The sequence below is a fragment of the Scyliorhinus canicula genome, chromosome 13, assembly GCF_902713615.1.
Source record: "Scyliorhinus canicula chromosome 13, sScyCan1.1, whole genome shotgun sequence".
Classification (NCBI taxonomy): domain Eukaryota; kingdom Metazoa; phylum Chordata; class Chondrichthyes; order Carcharhiniformes; family Scyliorhinidae; genus Scyliorhinus; species Scyliorhinus canicula.
In genome coordinates this window covers 22283096-22308143 of record NC_052158.1, presented here as the reverse complement: position 1 = coordinate 22308143, position 25048 = coordinate 22283096, and the positions used below count along the sequence as shown (strand labels likewise).

The 25048-nt window shown below is 46.2% G+C and overlaps 1 protein-coding gene across 1 annotated transcript in view; it reads right to left on the bottom strand.

The window, feature by feature from the left end:
- Nucleotides 1–25048, bottom strand: part of LOC119976524 (golgin subfamily A member 4-like) — a 1176663-nt gene that overhangs the window by 1084744 nt on the left and 66871 nt on the right. The window contains exons 10-11 of the mRNA XM_038817077.1: nt 23569–23604; nt 16398–16424 (exon numbers count right to left, since the gene is read on the bottom strand). Coding sequence (XP_038673005.1) covers nt 16398–16424; nt 23569–23604 — 63 coding nt within the window. The remainder of the gene's footprint in view (nt 1–16397; nt 16425–23568; nt 23605–25048) is intronic.

The window sequence follows — 25048 nt, the reverse complement described above, 5'->3', positions numbered from 1 at the left end:
TTAAGTTACATTTTCTACATGAACCGCTTCTCCATGTAATCTGAAATCTGTTTTAAAATTAACTGTCTCGAATTAGGGTAATTAAAGTAGATATTTGGTTTGTTGACTCAGGAGAATATCGGGGCTGCAGATTATTCTTTCATAATGTAAACAACCATGTTATTCTTATTGTATCAATGTCCCTTCTCGTACTGTAATTGAAAACTGACTCCCCAGGCAATAATTTGCGCATATGAGCGATGCCCCTAAGGATCAATAAAAGTTAGAACAACTTGACATTCAACACCATAGGATGTTTTGAATCCATACTGAAAGAATGAAATGTACCTGACACAGGTATCAATTGGACAAAACAGCGAGAGAAGCATTAAGAAACGTTTAAAATAATTGCTAAATGTTTCCATGATATAAATGCCCTGAGAGGACCCAAATGTTAGAACATGTAATTAACTAGAGTTTCGTCGATGAGTGGAGGAGCTGCCAAACAACATTAAGGTATATATAATAATGAAAGCATGAGAAAAAATTAATATGCCAAAAAAGAACAAAGAACAAAGAAATGTACAGCACAGGACCAGGCCCTTCGGCCCTCCAAGCCTGCGCCGATCATGCTGCCCGTCTAAACTAAAATCTTCTGCACTTCCAGGGTCCGTATCCCTCTATTTCCATCCTATTCATATATTGCTCAAGATGCCCTTTAAACGCCACTATCGTCCCTGCTTCCACAGAGTCATATGTATTAACAGGTAGGCTGAGAAAGAGAGGTATTCGGTAACATTGAACATTGGCTCAATATTATGTAGAAATAATGGGGAAATTAAAAGGACTGGCAAGTAATTCCACAGGACAGGATGCGAATATATCAAGTAGTTATGGTGCATGTAGTGTTTGCGAAGTATGGTTACCAGACAATAAATATAAGTTGGACTAAACAGCTATTAGTTCAAGAACAGAAAAACTAACTAAAAAAATGTTTTCCAGTATTAAACATAGAAACATATAAAGTAGGAGCAGGAATAGGCTTTCCGGCCCTTCGTGCCTGCTTCGTCCTCCATGACAATCATGGCTGATTAACCAACTGAGTAACCTCTTCCCGCCACCCCCTCTCCCCCTACATAATCTCCAGATTTTTCGATCCCTTTCGTCGCAAAAGCAATATTCAACTCATTGTCATAATTCATAACACCTAGGCCACTCGGCCCAAAGTCAATGCTCCGCCATTCAATGTTTTCAAGGCTGATCTGATGTAATCCTTAACTCAATTTTCCCGCCTTGTCCCATGCCCGTTGATTCCCTTAATAATTAAACATCGTTCCATGTCAGCCTTCAACATATTAAACGACACATCCTCTACAGTGCTCTGCGGTTAAGAATTTCACAGATTCGCTACCATTGGAGACAAGAAATTCCTGCTCATTTGTATATTAAGTGGACGGCTTTCGTCAAGCCCTCTGGTTCGAATCTCTCCCACAAGAGGACAGGACCTCTCAGCATCTAACAAGTGAAGCCTCCTTGAATTCTATATGTCTCAGCTCCCATTCTTTTAAACTCCAATGAAAACAGGCTTAGTCGATTCAACCTCTTCTAATAAGAAAACACCTCTCAGAAAACATACAATGTTTTGGGCTCATCTGCCTTCTGTGATAATGAATTCTGAAGTCTCACCATTCTGTGGGTGAAGTAATTTCTCCTCATCTCAGTTCTAAATGGTTTACCCCCAATCCTCTGACGGTGAACGATGGATCTGGGGACTCCCCCACCATAGAGAAAATCCTTCCTGCATCAGTCATTTATACTTGTGCTAGAATGTCATAGGGTTCAATGAGTTCCCATTGAATTATTTTAACCTACAGCTAGTAAAGTATCAACCAACTCAAACGCGCATCATACGTCAGTCTCACCATCCCAGGAATCAGTATGGTAAAACTTTGCTGCACTTCTTCCATAGCAAGAACATTCCTCCACAGGTAAAGAGACAAAACTGCATAATGTATTCCAGGTGTTGTCTCACCAAGGCCCTGTACAACTGAAGCAAGCCATTCCTGCTCCTGCATTCGAATCATCTCGCTATGAAGTCGAACATACCTTTTGCCTTACCAGAAGAACACACGTATTCACCACATGCTGCACTTTCAGCGACCCATACAAATACAAGGACACGCAAGGCTGATTCCATACTCCCCTCCCACAATCTATGGCATTCGGATAATACACTTCATTCATTGTTTTGCTGCCAAACTGGATAACATTATTTATTCACGTTGAATTGCATCTGGCATGCCTTTTCTCACTCACTCGTTTTACCGAATCACATTCAAGTATCTCTGCATCTCCCTCACAGCTCAACGTCCCGCCCTGCGTTGTGTCAACTGAAAATTTGGATATATTACAAATTGTTTTCTCATCTAAGTCATTAATTTACATTGTGAATAGCTGAGGTGCTAGCACTGATCCGTGCAAAACCCTACTAGTCACTGCCTGCCACTTGAAAGATGCGGCCTGTATTGAATGGATCAAACCTGGATTTATATCCATACATAAAGGGATTAAACATGATTTAAAATCGAAGAGCGAACATTATGTTAACTATAGCGCCAAATGTATGAAAATGATACAAATTAAATCTTAAATACTAAAGAATAATACGAAAAACGGAACATATTACTAACAATCTACTGTTTAATGATTGTGACAAAGGCGCTACTCTCCCTTCTCGTCTATCTGCAACCTTTGCCATGATTCTCCACAGGATTCTCCAGCAATTCTATTCTCCGGACTTCAAGCGGATTGGGCGCCTTCCTCGGCTTCTATTCGTTTCCTGTCGTAGCCAAGGAATCACGTGCAGGGAGTTATTTTTTGCCAAAACGTAATTAAATTTGGTTCCTAAAGAATGCATCATTGTGCCCCTCCCGTTACTCCTGATTAGGTTGTTCATCAGAAGAACTTATTTGAAAGCACAGTGTTCGTTTTCACATTTACAGTGACGATGTGGTGGGGCGGCACGGTGACACAGTAGTTAGCACTGCTGTCTCACAGAACCAGGGACCTGTGTTCAATTCCAGCATTGGTTGACTGTCTGTGTGGAAGCCAAGTGGCGTCCTTCTGCACTATAGGGCTTAGATGGTTCCATGACACCTCGTTCTACCTCTCTCGATTCTTCCACGGTATGAACACGAGCAGACTTCTTATTTGACTGCAAGTATTGAATTAGTTTAAATTCCATGCTGATTTCCAGTTTCATTTTGTGATGAATGACATCACCAAAACTAACTTCTCGGGATCTTGTGTAATTTAAGGTAAGTGGCAAGAGATTTAGAGGAGATTTGAGGGAAAAAAAATTCGCACAGAGTGTGATCAGAATCTGTAACTTGTTGCCTCAAATGGTAGTGGAGGCAGGAATCCTTGCAACATTTAAGATGAGCACTGAGACGCCTCATCCTATAAGGCTTTGGCCAAACGGTTGAAGAATGGGATAGCTCTTCGATTGCCGCATACAGGAACGGCCGAAGGGTCTCTTCCTCTGGTGGAAAACTCTCTGACTCTATATTTCACCTCGAGCTCAACCACCGACGATATGGCCAAGCCAGTTTTTAAAATATACACGTGCACAAGCTTTACTGCGCCTGACTTCCCCATGTCTCAATTCATTTGCTGCTGAAAGTCTTATCCAGTCGTTCGTACTTCTACATTTGAGTACTCCAATACACGCCTTTCTGGCCTCCCACAATCTTCCATATTATTATGTTAGTCGGATAAGATTCTGATGTCCTAGTTGCTTCTGGAAATAAAGTTAATTCACCTACCATGGATCTCGAACTCATATACAATAATTCCTGATCAACTAACATTTAAGTTTCGTATCAGGTGTGGAAGCTTGTGCATATGCAAGGTTTCCTCGATGACTGCATCGAAAGGAAGTGTCATCAGCTGCAGAAACGTGGGCTCCGAGTCGCAGAACCTAAGGGGCAGCTGGAATCAATGTGGGGGCACCGGAAGGCTGAGGTTACAGGGATAGCAACTGTGGAAATGGTGACCACATCGCAGCTAAGCAGTGCGCAGGAACAGAGCGAATGTCTAACCATCAGAATAACCGAAGGGAATTGGGAACCTGGAGGCAATTTCAGAGTGGAGAAGGAAATCTGACACTGGGAAGCAGAAAAATCGAAAAGTATTAACCTTTCCGGACCATATATCGGAGAGTAGCATCAAGATAAATATAATTTTAGGTTAGTTTGATAGAACTAGAACAGGCTGCAGGAAGTCTTCGAGGATGGGGCATAGTAAGGGGGGAGTTGAAAGCGTAGATCAGAATAACGTGAGTGTCAGGCTCTCAAATGCAACTGTGATGTTATCGCAATAGCAGAGACTTTGCTGAAAGATGGGTAGCACTGGGTGTTATGTAATATTGGGTACAATGTATTTCAGAGAGGCTGGAAATAAAATTGAGGGGCTGGAGCGGGTTCGTAATGTTGATTAATGGTAAAACATTTTCCAGCGAGGTCAAATAATGTCTCACATGGGAGGTAAGGATATAAAAAGTGCAATAAGATTGAGCAGTGCCATAGCACGGTAACACGGTGGGTAGTACTGTTGCTTCACAGCGCCAGGGTTCCAGGTTCGATTACCAGCTTGGGTCACTGACTTTGCAGGGTTTGCACGTTCTCCCTGTGGCTGCGTGGCTTTCGTCCGGGTGCTCCGGTTTCCTCCCACAAGCTCCAAAAGACGTGCTGTTCGGTGACTTTGAGATTCGGCATTCTCCCTCTGCGCACCTGAACAGACGCCGGAGTGTGGTGATGCGGGGCTTTTCACAGTAACTTCATTGCAGTGTTAATGTAAACCTACCTGTGACAATAAAAGTTATTCTTATGTAAACCACCAACTAGTGGAAGTGATGTATGGAAACATGTTAGCAAATAAATTGTAGAGAGGTTCAAAAGGTACTGAGTAATTATAATAGACAAATTCAAGTATCGGAATAAACCGCAATACGGATAGCGCAACTGGAGAAGAGGCGTGCAGGTTCCTGTAGTGTGTTATGGTCTAACAAGAAGGAGGGTGCTGTTGGACCTGATTCCACAGAAACTGTTGGAGCAACCTGATCAGAAGCAGTTGTGGTGCATTTAGGGGACAGTGTGCACTGTACCTTAACGTTTGTTAGACCATGGAAACGAACATGTATCTATCCAGAGTAGGGAAATTAATCGAGGGAAAGGCAGCTTCGTTGGCAGGTGAATGCATCTGATGCGAATGAGTAGGACTCAAATGGTGGTCGAAAGGACGGTTGCTGAACAATCGGCTACATTCAAAGAGCGTATTGCAGGCAATGCCAAGGAATGTGTCCTTCAAGGGGCACTATAGGAAAAATAGATCTTTAATACCCCGAATGAGGAATGAAAGAAGAATTCCGATAAGAACGTCAAGGAGGTAATACAATGATGCACAGGCCCGTAAATAAAAGGACCAGAACGGAATTTAAGAAACTAATCAGAAAAGTGATGTGGGAGGATTAACATAAACTGGCATATAACATAAAAATGAATCTCAATAGCTTCTGTAAGGATATAAATATTAAAAGTCTATTAAAATTGAGGGCTGACTGGGGATGTAAGCAGAGATTTGCAGATGGAGGTAACAGAAGTAACAGAGTACCATTCTTGTGTCGTTATCAAATTGAAAGGTTCCGAAAATGTCCATGTGAGAGAGCAGGTACTGATACACTTTAGCAATTTACAATTAAGAAGGAGGTGTTAGACATCTTTTATCAGCGATGTGCTGAGCAGTCGCACATACAGTGGCTCTCATCTGAAAGACATATTTAGGTACATTTAGCCTACATTAGCTCACAAACACCCCACAGAAATTATCGCTTCACTCTGGACAATGCAAAGTATGGCAAATATGCCAGGACCCAGGAGTTCCAGAGGCCGTAGAGACACGAGAAACTGTGGCAAAGGACAGGAGTGGCGAGCCATCAGGACAGTGGACCCACAAGGTGACAGATCTCCGGCCACTCCTGAGAGACGAACACTAGCGACTCGGAAAACTAGCCCCCTCCCCCTCAGCTAGAGGGTGGATGGAAGACGTTCCTCACTGGGGAATTGAAAGAGATGAAGGAGGATATAAAGATGGAACTCAAGGTGGCTGTCAAATTGGTAGTGACGGAGGCACGAGTCGCCACGAATGTGGCTCTCGACAAAGTGGGAAACAGATTAATGGCCATGGCGAACACGATAAATGACCTGCAGAAAGCTTCAATGGACGAGACCGTACGAATCATCGCCCTGGATACCGAAATGAAGAGGTTTGTGGCGACTTAGGAGAATCTGAAGGGGAAGGTGAAGGACCAGGAAAACCGGTCAAGAGGCCAGAAGATCAGGATAGTAGGCCTGTCAGGAATCTTCGGCATTTGCCCAACTGACTGCGTGGCCCAGGTGTTGGGGAACTAAGTGGGGAAGGGACAGCTTGCCCAAGCCGCCGGATATTGCCACGGCACATAGGTTGCTCCGGCAGAAACCCAAGGTGGGGGGGACTGCCGAGAGCAAACAATGCCAAATAACACCGACACCAAGAATAGGAAAAGATCCTTCACTGGGGCAAGCAAACGTAGGGCTGCAGCTACAAGGGTCACAGGGTCAGAGGTTATCAAGACATTGGGGCAGACCTGGCAAAGACCCGGGCACAATGTCACAGGGCGAAGTCGGTCCTGTACAAGAACAATATTAAGTTCGTGATTCTGTGCCCAGGCAGGCTCTGGGTAACGTACCAGAACAGAGAATATTATTTTTGTTCCACTACAAATGTGGATGAGTTCGTCCAAAAGTAGGAACTGGATAAGCAAAAAGAGAGGCAGCGCTAGGCGGGCAAAGAGGTGGCAGAGATAACTAGCAAACAATTTGCGAAGAACTGTACCACCAAGTTCTGATGTGGAGATGCCGTCGTTGGACTGGGGTGAGCACAGGAAGAAGTCTTACAACACCAGGTTAAAGTCCAACATGTTTGTTTCAAACACGAGCTTTTGGAGCACTGCTCCTTCCTCACTGCTCCTTCACCTGAGGAAGGAGCAGTGCTCCGAAAGCTCGTGTTTGAAACAAACATGTTGGACTTTAACATGGTGTTGTAAGACTTCTTACCAAGTTCTCAACCAGGGAAATAGTTCGCAGAAAGGAAGGAGTAATAGTGCAGAGCGTAGGAGAGGATTAGGAGGAGACAGAGGGGAAGCTGGCATAGCAGGCATAGGAGGGACCAACGCCAGGAGGGGCCGCGCCACACCAGCGGGAAAACTAGCGCAAAGGAGATATGCATGCGGGCGAGACCTCAGCACATCTCCCAGCATGGAGAGAGGGCCTGGCGAGGTGGGGGCGGACACAACAGCAAGGGGATTCAACCTGGGGGACAAGTGGAGTGGGAAGTGAAATAGAGGGGGGGGGGGGGCAAGTGAGATGGGATAGCAGAGGGAAAGGGAACCAAACCCGCATGGGCAACAAAATGGCGGGTGGGCTCTCGACTGGCTTCAACAGACCACTCGTGCAAACGAACAAGATGGTACCGCAAGCAGCCAATTTGGAGGGTCCCTGAACAAAGGGAAACGCCGGAACGGAGGGTCTCACACACATGTCGGGGCCATGTTGGATGGCCCCGAGCTAAAGAGAAACGCCAGAGAGCAGTGATCCTGACTCATGGTGAGCACAGTCACTGTGGCACTTTTGGATAGTTCCCTAACAAATAGCAAACCCAGAGAGCAAGTGGCATCCACGAGGTAAGTATGGTAGATCACGAAAAAGGTGGATGGACAAACCGCCCCTCCCCCCCCCCCCCCCCCCCCCCCCCTCCCCCATCAGAATAGTGACCTGGAATGTAAGGGACTTAATGGTCCAGTGAAAGTATCCAGAGTCTTCACCTAACTGAAAAGTAAGAAAGCCGAAATTCTCTTCCCAAAAGAGATGTACCTGACGGAGAAGGATGGGCTGCAGGTAAGATAGGGATTGGTGGGACAGACCTACCATTCATTTTATGGGACGACATCTCGGGGATTACCAGACTACTGAGCAGGAAGACAGCTTTTAATGCGACAAATTACTGACCCAAGAGGACACTTCGTGATGGCCAGCAGTGTCCTAGATGGGATATCTGTGGTCCGAGTTAACATGTATACACCCAACTGGGACGACACGGAATTCGTAAAGAAGACCATGGCAGAAATCCCAGACATAGATACACATAGGTTGAACATGCGGGGAGGGGAGGAGCTTTAACTGTGTTCAGGACCCACTGATGGATTGCTCACCCCAAAACAGGGAATACGGGACACATCGCTAAAGGACGAGGAATATTTATGGAACAGATGAAGGTTCATGCACCCGGGTGAGAAGATGTTCTCAATTATATTCACATATCCACATGGTCTATAAAGTATCGACACTTTGTGATGTGAAAATTAGTGCTTCCAATGATAGTACGGGGGAATACTCTGCATTCGTAATCTCTGACAACGCTCCACACTGCACGGATGTGAGTTTGGAGACGGGCCGTGCTCAAATCCCCCCAGGTCTTCTGCCAGAAAACAATACAGGCCATGGACGAGAATATTACGAACAACCAGAATGAGGAGGTCACACCCTCGGGTTCTGGGAGGCCCTGAAGGCTGTGATTAGAGGAGAGGTTGTCGCCTACAAGGCAGGCATGGACAAGGAAGACAATGTGGCTAGGCGATATTTGATTGACTCCATTCTGGAGGTCGACAAAAATACTCCAAGGCCCCGACTTCTGGAGGAATGGAAAAAGCTACAAATGGACTTTAACCTGCTATCCTCCAGGAAAGCATGTGCAGTAACCCCGCCAGATACCGGGAACCTTCTACAAACATGGAGACAAAGCCAGCCGCCTGCAAGCAAGCAGTCGTGAGGGCAATGGCACACATGAAGGATAGAAAATGCTGACTGTTAGCCGAACCAAGAAAGGTCAATGAAACTTTCGAGGCCTTTTATTGGGAGTGCAAACCTCCGAGTACCCCGACGGGGTCTCGGTGATGAAGCCATTCCTCGATAGACTTGACATGCCAGTCGTTGGGGAAATAGCAGGAGGGGGCTGGAAGCAGAGCCAAAACTGGGAGAAGTCATGGACAGCATCAGTTCCATGAAGGCAGGGAAGGGGCCAGGTCCCGAGGAGTTCCTGGAAGACATCTACAAACATTTTACTCCAGTTCCAGTCCCACACGTGCAGGAGATATTCGCAGGCTTACTGGGCAGGGGCGCCTTGCCTCCGACGCTAATACAAACCAATAATCGCTGATACCCAAGCAAGTCAAAGACTCAACCGAATGCAGCTCCTACAGACAGCAGATTTCGTTGCTCAATGTGCCTGTAAAATATTCGCAAAACACATGGCTAAGCGACTGGAGAACTGAGCAGCAGAGCTGGTCGCAGAAGACCGAAAGGCTATGTTAAGGATAGACAGCTAACAGTGAACATCAGCCAACTCCTAAATGTGATAATCACCCTATCCAGAGAGAGAACACCAGAGGTGATCATCTCCTTAGACGTGGAAAAGGCCATCGACAGAGTCGAGTGAAAGGGCCTCATCGAGGTAATAGAGCGGGTTGCGTGAGGGACCGGATTCACATCATGAGTGAAACTCTTTCACAATGCACCATGGTGTAAGGACAGCAACACCAGCTCTGAATACTTCCAGCTACACAGGGGCACAAAGAATGTTTGTTGGTGTCCCTGCTCCTATTCGTCCTGGCAATTGAGACATTCACGATCGCCCTCAGAGAGCTGAAAACCTGGATGTGAATCCAAGGAGGAAACAGATACCACAGAGTCTCACTGTAGATGAACTGCTTCTCCGCATCTCGGACCACAAAGAAGCATGGAAGGGATCATGCACCTGCTGAGAGAGTTTGGAGCATTCTCTGTTTCCAAGCCCAATCTGAGAAAGTGTGCAGTCTTCCCTGTGAACCGGAAAGTGAGAGGGGAAGAACTGGTGGAACTACTATTGAAGCAAGCCGATGCAAATTCCTCTATCTGGAGACACAGATTGCCCACGACTGGAGACGCATCCTGGCGCCGGGGGCGGGGTCCAGCAAGCTACCTGGGTGACCTAGCTCACGGAAGCACAGTAGCGGGTGTATGCGCTTAGTTTACTAGATGGTTGGGTTTTAGAGTAGTGTTGCTGGGGTGGAGGGTGGGGTGGGTTCTGCTGATAAGGGACAGACTTCGATGGAGGGACACTGAGAGGGGTCACGAATGGGGGCCACCGTAGGGCGGCTAGGAGGAGTTAGGGTGCATGGGCTGTAGGAGGGCCCAAGAAAGGGAATGGCTGACCAGCTGGGAGGGGTGGGGTATTGGACTTTGCCCCGCCAACCAGGCTGATCACCTGGAATGTTCAGGGGCTAAATGGGTCAGTAAAGAGAGCACGTGTGTTTGTGCACTTGAGGAGACTGAAGGTGGATGTGGTAATGCTGCAGGAAATGCACCTTAAAGTCGTGGACCAGGTCAGGTTGAGGAAAGTCTGGGTTAGTCAGGTTTTCCACTCGGGGCCGGATAAAGGCGAGAGGGGTTGCGATTCTGATAAACAAGCGGGTGGCATTTGAGGTGGGGAGAATAGTCTCGAGTGAGGGAGGTCGATATATTATGGTTAGCGGATTGCTGCAGGGGATGAAGGTAGTGTCGGTCAATGAACATGCGCCAAATTGGGATGACTGGGACTTTATAAAGAGGGTCGTGGGGAAGATTCCGGACCTGGACTCGCACAAGCTGATTATGGGAGGGGATTTTAATATGGTTATCGATCCAGGCCTGGATTGGCCTACGTTCAGCAATAGCAAAGGAGTTGAAAGGGTTCATGGAGCAACAGGGAGGTGGATCCTTGGAGATTTAAGCAGCCGAGGGTGAAGTAATTTTCTTTTTACTCCCGCGTACATGAGGTGTATTTCTGGATTAATTATTTTGTATTGGGTAGGGCCCTATTGGCGGGGGTGGTGGATACGGGATCCTTGGCGATTACGATCTCGGGCCATGCTCCACAGTGGGTGGGCATGCAGGTTTGTATGGATGAGAAGCTGTGCCCGCAATGGAGGTTGGATGTAGGGCTATTGGCGGACAAAGCGGTGTGCGAGAGCCTGAAGAAGTATATGCTGAACTACCTGCAGGTAAATTATACGGGGGTGGTCTCAGCAGTGATGGTTTGGGAAGCGCTGAAGGCAATGGTGAGAGAAGAGCGGATCTCGATCTGGGCTCACAGGGACAGGACGGATAGGGCAGAACGGACGGACCGACTGGTAAACGAGATTCTATGAGTTGACATGAGGTATTGCGAGGCTCCAGAGGCAGGGCTTTTAATGGAACGCCGGAGGCTAAAGGCGGAATTCGGTGTGTTGCCTACCGGGGGAGCAGTGCAACAGCTCGGAAAGGTGAAGGGGGCGATGTACGAGCACGGTGAGAAGGCCAACAGGATGCTTGCACAGCAGCTCAGAAAGTATCAGGCAGCTAGAAAAATAGGGGAAGTTATTAACTGGGATGGGATCTTAGTTAGGGGCTCGGTGGGGGTGAGCAAGGCCTTTTGGGACTGTTATAGCAGGTTGTATAGGTCGGAACGCCCAGCGGGGCTGGAAGAGATGAGGCAGTTCTTGGATCAGCTGACTTTCCCGAAGGTGGATGGGGAGCTGGTAGAAAGGCTTGGGGCCCTGATCAGGCTGGAGGAAATCATGGAGGGTCTGTTGGCCATGCAGTTGGGTAAGGCACCAGGACCGGATGATTACTCAGCCGAGTTCTATAAACAGTTCTCCGGAATGTTGTTGCCGGTGCTGATGAAGGTCTTTAACGAAGCTAGGGAAACAAGGGTTCTGTCCCAGGCGATGTCACAGGCATTGATCTCGCTCATTCTGCAACGGGACAAGGACCCGGCGCTATGTAGTTCTTACAGGCCAATTTCTTTGCTGAACGTAGATGCCAAACTTCTGGCCAAACTCTTGTCCACCAGGATTGAGGACTGTGTACCGGACGTTATAGTGGAGGATCAGACGGGGTTTGTTAAGGGCAGGCAGCTGCTGGCCAATGTAAGAAGGCTGTTAAACGTAACCATGGTCCCCCGGTAGGTAGTGGTCGCAATAGACGCAGAGAATGTAATTGACCGGTTTGAGTGGGATTATTTATGAGAGGTGCTGGAGCGGTTCGGGTCTGGGAGGGGTTTATTGACTGGGTCAAGTTGCTGTACCGGGCTCCGAGTACAAGTATCCGGACAAACAGGGCGACTTAGGACTCTATCAGACTGCACCTGGGGACGCAACAGGGATGCCCCCTCTCCCAACTGCTGTTTGCGATAGATCGGCTGGCAATTGCTCTGAGGTCCTCAAGGGGATGGAAGTGGCAGGTCTGGGAGGGGAGAGTGGAGTACAGAGTCTCGTTGTATGCGGACAACCTACTGTTGTATGTGACAGACCCAATGGAGGGCATGGAAGACATTATGGGAATTTTAGGGGAATTCCGCCGGTTTTCGGGGTACAAGCTCAATATGGGGAAAAGCGAGATGTTTGTGGTCAGACAAGAGGTCAGGAGAGGCGCCTGGGGGAACTTCCGTTTCGAGTGGTAGGGGACAGTTTCAGGTACCTGGGACCGGCTACATAAATTGAACTTGACCCGGTTGGTGGATCAAATGAAGGAACAATACCGGAGATGGGATGCGTTCCCATTGTCTCTGGGGGGTAGAGTTCAATCAGAAAAAATGACAGTCCTCCCGAGATTCCTATTCGTTTTCCAATGCCTCCCCCTCTTCATCCCGCGGCCCTTTTTTAAGTGGATAAATAAGATTATTGTGGGCTTTCTGGGGTGGGGGGAAAGCCACCGTGAGTGAAGAGGGCAATGCTCGAGTGGAGTCGGGGGGATGGATGGCTGGCACTGCTCAATTTCAGCAATTACTATTGGGCGGCAAACATAACCATGGTGAGGAGGTGGCTGGTGGGGGGGGGGGGGGGGGGGGCAGGTGGGGAGCCGGAGTGGGAGCGCATAGAGGCGGCTCCTTGTAAGGGCACAAGTCTGGGGGCGTTGGAAACAGTGCCTGTGTCGTTTCTGCCGGCCAGGTACTCCACCAGTCCAGCAGCAGTGGTGGCCCTGAGAGTCTGGGACAGTGGAGGAGACATGTGGGAGCAGAGGGGCATCGGTGTGGTCCCCAATCTGTGATAATCACCGGTTTTCCCTGGGGAGAATGGATGGGTGGTTCCAAATTTGGCAGAGACCGGGGATTGAGAGGATGGGTCGCTTGTTTATAGTAGGAAGCTTCTCGAGTATGAGGGCGCTGAAGAAGAAGTACACATTGGCGGGAGAAAATGCATTTCGATATTTACAGGTGCGGGACTTTTTGCGGAGGCAGGTGCTAATCTTCCATTCCTGCCGCTCAGGGGGATTCAGGAAAGGGTGGTTTCTCGAGGATGGATAGGAGACGAGAGACTCCAGGACATATATAAAGAACTTATGGGCTCGGAGATGCAGACTGAGGAGCTGAAGAAAAAGTGGGAGGAGGAGCTGGGAGGAGCGTTGGGTAGAGTCAACGCGACCACATGTGCTAGGTCGTTCATCGGGCTCAATGACAGTGGCCCGGATGACCAGATTCTTTGGGGTGGAGGATAGGTGTGCGAAGTGTGCGGGGGTGGGGGAGGGGGCAGCGAACCATGTCCATATGTTGTAGGCATGTCCAAAACTCAGGGGATTTTAGCAGGGGTTTGCCAACGCCATGTCTACGGTATTAAATACGAGGATGGCAATGAGTTCGCAGGTGGCGATTTTTGGGGTGTTGCAGTATCCGGGTATCCATGAGGAGAAAGAGGTAGATGTTCTGCCCTTTGCTTCCCTGGTAGCCCGGAGGCGAATATTACTAGCCTGAAGGGACTCAAAGCCCCGAAATCGGAGACCTGGCTTTCGGACATGGCTGGCTTCCTCTGCCTGGAGAAAATAAAGTTCGCCATGAGAAGATCTCTGTTAGGGTTGTCCCGGAGGTGGGAACCATTCGTCGACTGACTCGCAAAGAATTAATCGTCAGCAAAAGGAGGGGTTTAGGTTAGCATAGGTTAGGGGGGTAAACAATGGTAGGACCTGAGGGAGTGGAGGGGGCGGTATTTGCGCTATGTTAATATTTTCCTTGTTATGTACATTGTTGATTTTGTTGTTGTTACAATGCCAAATAAATGCCTCAATGTATTATGAGAAAAAAGACAAAGAAGTTCCTCTGCAAGGAGAGGACAACATAACAATGGACCCCGAGGCACACAATGTTGGGGGGGGATACTGGACGCGGGCATTCTTGGAGGGGAAATTGCGGGGAAATGTTTGGACGACTATGAGAAATGGCACGCTTTTCATTGTTCAAAACATGGGATGTCGGGGAAGAACGAGGGATAGGAATAGAGTGGGGACTCTGGAGCTAATCAATGAATTGGGCCAACTTCACATTCACTTGCGCAAGGCTAAGCCTCGTGCAATTGAAAAAGGCGCACCAAGTGCACGTAACAAGGTCCTGAATAAACAGGTTCTTCCCAGGCGTGGACGACATGTGTGAACGATGCTAGGGAGGCCCTTTCACCCACATCCACATGCCCCAAACGTGTGGGGTTCCAGACAACCATCTTTGAAGAAATGTCCACTGTTGTGGGACCAGCGTGGAGCCAAGCCCGAAAGAGGCAGTCTTCAGGTATCAGGCCAGCCAGAAATATTTATGGGGAAGTGGTTGACACAATTACCTTTGCTGCCCTAGTCCTCAGCTGCACAATCCTGCTTGGCTGGCGATCAGTAACATCATCCAAAACTTCAGACTGGCTGACAGATCTATCGGAAATCCTCCACCTGGATGAAATCAAACTAACCATCCGAGGGTCAGTAGAGAGATTCCACATGACGTGGCAGCTAGTCACAAACTCGTTCCAGGACCTGTTCGAAGCCACAAGCCAATAAAGCGAGGGGAGGGGCCACAGAGGGGGGAAAGAAGACATCAAGGAACAGGAAGGGGGGGGGGAGATGTGGTTGGGGCATCAAGAACTACGCCAAAAAGACAGATCATCCAGCATGAAGAGACCCAGGACAAAATAGGGACCGGTCAATGCTGAACCTCCCGATACGGGAGGGGACCAAGTATCCTCCCACCCTCGCTCGGAAAATTCCATAACCATGGGTAGTCCAACAGAATCGCATAGAGGGTAACATCTCACACTTTTCAGGATTAAAAGGGTCTGCCCATTTGACCATCCCGTCAATAACTTTCTTTAACCTAAGAAATAACCTAAATACGCAGCCCATGTTTGTGCCATCTGCAATACACCCCACATAGCCAGCTAAGTAATTTATATAAATAACGAACAATAGGGACCCAGCACAGAATCCTGTGGTATACCACTGGACACTGGCTTCTCGTCACTAAAGCTGCCGTCTGTCTTCACCATGTGCTTCCTACAGCTCAGCCAGCTTTGAAGCCGTCTTGTCAAGTTCCCTTGTATCTAATGTGCATTAACCTTCTTTAAATGTGTCCCACGTGGGACCTTGTCAAATGCTTTTGCTGAAATCCATGTAAACCAAATCCACTGTACTACCGCCATCTGTATGCTTTGTCACGTGCTCAAAAAATTCAATCAAATTTGTTAGGCATGACCTCGCTCTGGCAAAGCCATGCTGAATATTCATGATCAAATATTGCCTCTCCAAGTGCAGACAGATTTTCTCGCAGCATTTAAGAAGCTCCTAGACTAGCACTAAAGTCGCCGAGGGGTAGTGGGCTATGACCAAGTGCTTGAAAATGATAATAGTATTTATTGGCATTTGATCGCCGGCATAGACATGACGGGCCCAATGGCCCATTTCTGTGCTGTCTGACTATATGATTATATGACTCAATGGCATCCGAAAACTGGAAGCGCATCCATCTATATGCGTTGTAGACCTACAAACAATTGTTTCTGAATAGTACCAGTCGGAAAATGTCACATCATGATGATATGTTTCATAGCACGGAAAAGTATTGTAACTTCTGCAATTTGCAATTGGTAGAGGATGGTCTGTGTAAATTAATAATCAATTGATAGTATTGTCCTTATTTTAAATACTTGGAACGATAGTATTAGCTGATACTCATGATTTCCTTCAAACCAATTGCTGTTTCTCCCCGATGGTCTGTTTGTCCCCAGCTAATAGTTAATTTTGAAGTTTGAAACGAGTGCCGAGATTTTGCGACATGGTACTTAACAACTCGTCACATTCGAGTGCATTGACCGTCATTCGTGGTTTGCTTTCTGCAATAAAATCCATGTATAACATATTGAGATAATTATAAGTTACCAGAATCCAAATAAAAATTATTTTAATTTATTTATGGGAACAACGCTTAAAGAATTGAATTTACGGTTTTCATCAAACATTTACCTTTCGTTTTCGCATCTAATTCTTTTTCTATAAAGGAAAACAATACGTTTGTTAGGGACAATAACTTGAATGAACGAATTGATTGAAATGGATCATAAATAATATTAAATTAATTATAAGCAGTGTTCATGCACTTGGAGTAAAATGCACAACTAGCTACATGGTAATGTGGGGCAATGAACTTTACAAGAATGAACCAAAATATTGGATCAATCGAATAGGTTGCCAGACCATCCTTGTTCTTCTCAAGGATCAAAGTTAATAAAGCATTCCAACTACGATACCGTGACTACATATGGTAGAGTTAACATATATCGCAACAGATATCTTTTTATAACCTCCGAGAAAATGGGGGAGGTCTGATAATGCTCGCAGGGGCTCTGCCTAGAGATCTGCGTACCACCTGGAACCAGAAACATCTTCACAATTGAAACGTATATGCGACAATATGTGAATCTATACAATGTTCCGTCTACCTGCTTCTCGGTGTAGAAAATGTACTGCAAAACTATGAATTGGTAGAGAACGGCTTCGGAGCTCCGGTCGATGTAGTGCTCTCTGTCTAGATCATTCCGTGAACCATCCCCACAACACCTGTTTAGCACGCACGGAATAATGTTAATGATCACTAAATGTCCAGTGCCACCTCATACTGATTCCATGAGTAATTGGCTGTTTCCTGTACATCTACGAGCGTGCGTGGTTCTATTATCTCGTTAGATCAGGTGCGTGCATATTTACACAATGACGATGGTCGTAACTTTGAACACAAACCCGGAAAGTTACATTTTTTCCCTGCGAGGCCGCCTACCTTGTGCTTTAATATACATAACACATCAATCACTGTTTGCAATTCATAATGGCAGGAAATATCCGAAGTAATTACGTTTCTGGTTCCTTTACTGTTGACGTTGTGTTTCAACAGAGGCCCGTGTGCGCTATGCCACAGATAAAGTTACCATGCTAGAATACTGCTAACATTATAAACCGAGCGGAATGGGTATTTAGCAGTGATATTAAAATTGTATTACTTCAGATCACAAAAAAATATAGATCCACCAATTGCGCATTGTTAATTCCAATCAAGTGACATACATTTTAAAATCAAAGAACACCTCGAGTTATATGCCCTCCTAAGAATATCTTGAATTAACACCATCAGTTCAACCAGTGTACCAATTAACGTATTAGGCGGAAAGGGTAAAGAGTTTAGGTTTGCAGCAATCAGCGCTTGAAAGGGTAAGAGCCGTCTTCATTGAAAATTTAAAGGTCCTGGCAGTATTGAACTGATGGATCGAGAGCGGCTCTTTCCTCTTGTCGGGGAGTGTAGAACTAGGGCTCACTGCTTAAAAGTCAGGGATTACCTGTTCAAGACAGAGGTGAGGAGATATTTCGTTTTCTCTCAGATGCTGGGCGTTTCTGAAACACTATTCCTGCAAACACAGTGGAAGCAGAGACTTTTACTATTTTAAAGGCGGAGCAAGATCAATTATCATTAAGAAAGGGATAAAGTGGGGGACTTCCGCTGGCAGCGTGGAGGGAGTAGTCGTACGCGAGGTGGTTCACGCCTGGGTACTTATTTTTCGCGCTTTTCGCCCATGCATTTGGGTGTTACTTGGATTACAACTGTACTAATTAGATGGAATAACGTTCCCACACAAGAGAAATGTCCAGAAAGTCAAGGGCAAGAAAGCAGGCAAGTAACAATTTCGGAAGCTTCTCTAGGCTCTTCTGTTCAATAAATGGCAGAGACTACTATCGCGACTCCGGCCACTCCACTGACAGTCGAGATACTTACACGCATTTTCGCACTGGAATTTAAGCGATAGCGGCAGGCTATCCGAGGACCTCGGGAAAGCGAAAGACAGTGGCTATCTCCCGTCCGTTCGCACTGCCGAAGACATACCAGATGGTAAAGGCCGATGGCGCGGTGATGCATGTTGTGGAGGCAGCTCTCTCGAGGCTGAGGTATCAGATTGCTGCCTTGGAAGCTCAGATGGCAATGTTGGCCGGCGGATACAAAGCACTGAGGACTAAGGTGGAGGATCTGGAGAATCGCTACAGGAGACAAAACCTTTAAATCGTGGGACAGCCCGTGGGTCTAATTAATGTTCATCCACCATATTGGGTCGAAACAAATTGTATTAATAAACTCCTGGTTTATAATCCACTTGGGCTCACGACAGCTAATTATTGAGGGGAGAGGACAAGAATTGTGTTTTAGACCCTCAGTCTGGCCGAGCTAGGCCGAACGCTCTGATTCCATCAGGAATGGCAAATTAATCATGGGGCCCAATTCCAACCGTCTACATCTCTAAAATGTTTGTAAATATGGTGGGGGAGGGTGGACTGGTGTCCTCCTGAACTGGGTCGAGCACTCCGGTTACTCAGGCAGAAACCCGTTCTGGTAAACTGCTACGGGCAATTATCCTGAGATTCCTCAGTTTTGAAGAGGTTTAATGAATCTTAAGGTGGTGAATGATCACCGGGACTACAAACGGGAGGGGCGCACCATCAGGCTCTATCAGAATGTGGGCACAGAACTGGGTAAGGTTACTTTTCTGATGCTGTTCCAGCTCTTTCTTTATTTCGACCTGATAGGGGTCTTTGAGGCTATCATAATTGTTGCCTATAGTCCCTAAGTAGGTGTTGGATTACCCCACATGGCGGAAATGACTGATTGGTTTGGAAAAGGATGCGGGTAGAATATCCCCAGTTCGTCTGTTCACTAGGAATGCAAGGGTGTTGAATTGCTTAATAAAAAGGTCAAAGGTATTTACATAACTCAAAAATTTAAATCAGGATGTTCTGTTTCTGAAAGAGACCCATTTGATGGTCAGGAACCAAAAAAGGTTAGGGAAGGATTGGGTGAAAAAGGGATGCCACTCGAGTTTCGATGGTGGAACCCGGGGAACTGCCGTTTTGATTAAGGAAAGTGTTCCTTTTTTAGCTGCTAAGATATTGGCGGAACCGAACGGGAAGCATGTGATTATCAGTGAGTCGTTGGCGCGCACCTTGGTGCTTCTAATTAATGTTCATGCACCATATTGGGACGATACAGATTTTATTAATAAGCTCCTGGCTTCTAATCCACAAGGACTCATGATGTCTAATTCTTCAGAAGAGAGGACTTGAATTGTGTTTTAGACCGTCAGTCTTACCGATCTAGGTAGAAGTCTCTGATTCCATCAGGAGTGGCAAAGGTATCATTGGCGTTTATGGAGCGGGTGGTGCGGGGAGTGGAAGGGGTGCGGTGCAGACTCGCGGCAGTTCTGCAGCGGTGGCAATGATTTTATTTTTCCCCCAGAGCCATCAAGTCTGTTCACACATTGACTTTTCGTGGTGGGCAGATCTCTTCTTCCTTTGGTGAAAAAAACGGTGTACTCTGCAATTTTTATCTCAGGTCTTGCCCTACATTTTGAGGATTTGATGTTGGAGCCGGGACATTCTCGTTGGATTTGGAGAATGGATAAACTTTACGCCATTGGGGAGTACATCACGTTTAATAAGAATGCGGTTATCTCACTTTTTACTTTGTGGGAAGCCCTTATGGCGGTCATTAGGGTGAGATGATTTCCTATAAGGCACACAAAGGAAGGTCTGGGAGCGTGGAGCGACAGAGGCTGATGCATTGCATCCTTTAGGCGTATTGCAAGTTCTCGCTTGCCCCTACTCCGGAGTTCCTGGCGAATTTTAAAATGTTGCAGACCCCGTTTGAGGAACTCTCAATAGTAAAGACAGTGAGCCAGCTGCTACGCTCAAGGAGGACATTTAATAAATACAGGGAGAAGGTCAGTCGTCTTTTACCGCACCAGCTGAGGCCGCAGGCTGCCTCCAGGGAGATTCTGACAGTGAAGAACTCGGTTGACAGGTTTGTTTCCTCCACAGCGAAGATTTATGCTGCATTTGAAGACTCTTATCAAACTCTCTGCAAATCGGAGCCCCCAGAGGAGAATTTTCCATGATTCAGTTTGTGCACGTGCTGTCCTTCTCCAATTGATGGAGCTTGGTAAAGGAATTTGAAATAAGGCTTGGACCCTTAGGACATTATGAAATGCATTGGTGTAATGCAGTTGGGTAAGGTTTCGGGCCCAGAATGATTACCCATCGAGATCTACAACGTTTGTGGGGTAGTTCATCCCACTGGTAATTAATATGATTAATGACACATTGCGGCGCAGTGAGGTGTTGGAGGTTGGGGGTATTGCCGTTTACATTGGCACAGACCTCGATTTCACTGATTTTTAAGAAGGTTAAGTATCCTACAGAATTTGTGTCATATCGGCCTCTTTCGTTGTTGAATGCCAATGCTAAACTGTTCGCCAAAGTATTAGCCATGCAGTTGGAGCCCTTCCTTCCTGGGGCAATCTCGGAAGAACAGACTAGTTTTGTCAAGGGTAGGCAGTTCTACACCAATTTCCGTAGGTTATTAAACATAGTCCTCCCCTCTCCAGTGCCCGAACCAGAGAGCATTGTCTCAATGGACGTTTAATAGTTGGAGTGGGGTTATCTATTTGAGATTCTTGCAAAGTTTAGCTTCGGGCCAAAGTTTACACATTGAATCAGTATTTTGTATCCGACCCCCAGCACAAGTCATTCTACCAATGCCTTGAACTCTAATTATATTCTGTTAAATAGAGGTATGAGGCATGGCTGTCTATTATCTCTGGTTTTGTTTACCTTGACAATCTAACCATTAGACATAGAATTAAAATCTTCCACTGATTGGAGGGGGGTAAAACGGGGGGAGGGGATCACAGGTGGTCCTTTTATGCTGACGATCTGCTACTTCACATCACGGGCCCAGTCTGCAACATGTATGAGATAATCAAACTACTTAGGAGTTTTGGCTTCTTCTTGGGGTAGAAGTTGAATCTGGACAAGAGTGAATGCGTTCCGGTTAATAAGCCAGGGAGAGAGGCCGATCTGGTGGTGTCGCCCTTTCATCTGGCCCAGACTAGTTTCCGTTATCTGGCGCATGATCGGCCGTCGCTCCATAAAGTAAATTATACTCGTCTGGTGAGTCAGTAAGATTATAGCTCTCTTCATTTGGCAGGCAAGACCCCAAGGATTATTAGGACGTGTCTGTGGAGAGAAAGGGGCAATCCGGGACACAGCACTACCTAATCAGTAATTTTATTATTCTGCAGTTCATATTGAAAAAGTGCAGGTGTGTCTCAGGAATCCTAATTCTATGTGGGGGCAGATGATGGCGAGCTCTGGTAGTGCTTCTTGGTAACTGCTCTGCTCCCAATTTCCCCTGAGAAATGTACCCTGAGACTAGTAGTGATGGCCACTCCATAGATTTAGCGGCAGTTTACACAACCCTGTAAGTTAGGTTCCATGTCGATGTTGGCCCCCATTCGCCGGAAACGTCTCCTTCTCCCGACCGGGTTAGATTCGATGTTCAGGTCATGGGTTGGAGGTTCTGTATAGGTTTGGGGACCTCTTTGTAGAGGATGTGGCTTGCTGGGATTGAGGAACTATTCGATAATTTCCAACTCCTGAGGACTAATTTATTCAGGTATTTCCAGGTTGACGATTTCTTACATAAGGAGATTTCTTCATTTCCCGTGACATTTTCGCCTTCTCTCTTCAATAGGATCTTATCTCTGGCCGAAGTGGATGAGGTGAGAATGTCGCGAATCTATGACTAGGTCCTGTCAATAGAGCAAGCTCCGTTGGATGAGGTGAAAATGAGTTGGCGGGATAAGGGAGTGTGGAGTGAGTCTCTCCACTGGATCACATCTACTCACTCATGTGCTCTGTTCAACTTGATTCAGTTCAAGGTGGTGCACAAGGCGAAGTCGAGGAGTGCTGTTTTTCTCTTGCCGCTGGAGGATAAGTGCGAAAGTTTTTCTCATGGGCCAGATAATCATACCCACATGTTCTCCTCGTTTCCTAAACTAGTGCATTTATGGGTCTCCTTCTTCAACACAATGTCAGGGATTCATGATATTGAGCTGGAGCCTTGTCGGCAGTAGCCATTTTTGGGTTTTCGGATTCGCCGTTACTGCAGGCGACGGTGCCGACGGATGCCCTGGCCTTTTTCTCGTTCATAGCCCAGAGGCAGGTTCTGCACAGTAGGAGATCTCTTAGTCCGCTAATTACTGCGTCCTGGTTGGGTTACCTTATGGAGTTCTTATGTATAGAGAAGGTCACGTACAGCATGAGATGGTCGGTTTTAGGGTGCGACTCGAGGTGACAACCATTTGTTTCGTTTTTAAAAGAGCTACTCATCGTCAGTTGTGTGTGCTTGGGGGGGGGGGGGGGCAGATGCCGCTTGTTTCCGTTTGTTCTGTTTTTTTTTTTGTTCGTTCGATGTTGGGGGCTGTTTTGGGGGGCTGTTAAGTATTGATTGCTTAATTGTTGCTTTTTCCCTGTATGCATTTGGGGTATATTATGGTTTTCGTTATAATGAATAAATTTTAAATAAAAGTATTTTAAAATAAAAGAAGGGGATAAAGTTTATCGATAGGCAGGAATTTGGAATTCCAACTATAAGCAGCACAACCGTGATCTTCTGAACTGGCCGAGTTGGGTCAAGGGGCCGAAAAGCCGACTCCTGCTCCTAATTCATGTATTAGTTTTTACATCAATTAACTCAATGCATATCCGAATTTGATTGGTCACCAATGACATTTTTTATGAATATTCTATATCTATCATTTCTTCACCGCTTTTCCACAATGTGGAGTTGAAAGGTTTGCTCCGCATCTTCGCAATATAGAAATTATGGAATTGAAATCGGTGGATGTAAAATATCTGACTGCTATTTGAAATGTCTGATTGTTATTAAAAGGTGGAGTATATCACGGTCAGGTTATTGACATACGAAAAATATAAACACGTGAATATAAAAAACTATAATTTAGCAGTAAAAGTTTTTTTCTTAAATACTAATGGTAAGGAGCGTTCTCAGAGATTTCACCATAAACGTTGTGCGAAATGCTTGCACATGAATCAGTAGGCTATTGGAGGATCTTTGTTTGATATCGTGGAAGTGAACACCAAATATGACCACAATAAATCAAATGAATTGTTTGAGCTCGTGGGACCAATGGAACTCGGGTGCGGAGCCACCACACAATATAGCTGTGCTAATTATCAACTAAGCAATACGTTGTTTCTCAAGAAGGACAGAAAAAAAACGCATTCCACTCTGCCTTACCGGTTATGATATACACATCCAAGAGGTCTTTCAGAGCTGGGAAAGAAAAACGAAAATAAAGAAACAGCGCCTGTTATCGTTCTCTTAAATTGCATATAATGTTTCTGAATGTTTGTTCAAATTGTTCCTGGGCTGTAACGCGATATGAATAATAGCAGGTAGACAGTTCCTTTCAGATTCATTCCGGTTTCGTTTTCGTTTGACCACACTTGAATAGAAAAATTACCATGATGTAAAATAACAAAAAACAGCTATTGATATGATGGGTCCAATCACCATTTATTGTTTTTCCTCATTGTTTCAATACCAAGTTGAGCCGGGTGTATTTCAACAGCGAAGATGTTTGATAATGATTTTTAGTAGTGACGCCATTCATAGTCTCATTTGTTCTGCCGTGGAAAATAAAATGCACCATTAAACTCGACTTCCAATACGATTCACAAATGGTCCTTTTTGTTGTGGTTAATGAAATTTGTGACGGCTGTGGGTTTGCCATACGATGTCGATTTGTTATCACGTATTTTATATATTTGGCCGAAGTCCAAATAATCTGCTCCATATTTAGTTGTTTATTTTTGGTCACGAGTTTGCATTTCAATGAATAATGGTCAGAAATCATCTCTGTTGCCTCACGTATCAATAATAAACTGTTCAGTTGATCTATGCAATTGGGTAAATGTAAACGATTGACAAAATGTTTGTGAGTAATTATTCACGAATATGTCAGGAGGATTTCAATCGAATTTGGTTAATAGACATACATATGCCCCGATGACAGCAAATGCCCTACTTCTGTTGTTTTTTGAAGTACATATGTACAAATAAGCAAAGTACTAATTAGGTAGATATGCTTCTTTATCATCCAACTTAGATAACTTACAATAACATATAAATCTTTACAGACTTCATCAGTAAGTGTGCAGAGGAATGCGTGCCAAAGAAGGTATTATGTTTGTACGCCAATATGAAACCATGCTGGATACCCCGTTCTGGAGACTAAGTCCCCACGCCAGCGTGAAAACGAGGAGGTTTTACGCCAAGAAAACTGATCAAACGACCACCGATTCCCTGTTGGGGAGGGAGGGTGGGGCTACTCGCGTGCAGGCAGCACAGAGCTCCCAGTTCTAATTGTCGATATGGCCTGGAGAGTTGCCGGGTCCACGTTCCGCATGCGCAAGGCGGCCGCCTGCAGTGACTGGAGAATGCTGTCCGTGGAACCGGCCTGCGAAATAGTCCACCCTTCTGCCGCCTCGCATACATTAGACCAAGCCCCTCACCCCCCCCCCCTCCCCCCCAACAGTGCCCCCAACCCCAATTATGCCACCGTTGCCCGCGAATCGCCCTCCCCCGACTGTGCCGGTGCTGCACTGAGTCGACAGCCATCACGCTGAGTTACCAACGGGTGAGAGCACACATAGCCCACGTCATCGGGAACTCGGCCAGTGGTGGACGGATACTCACGTGGCAGGCCTCAGTCAAT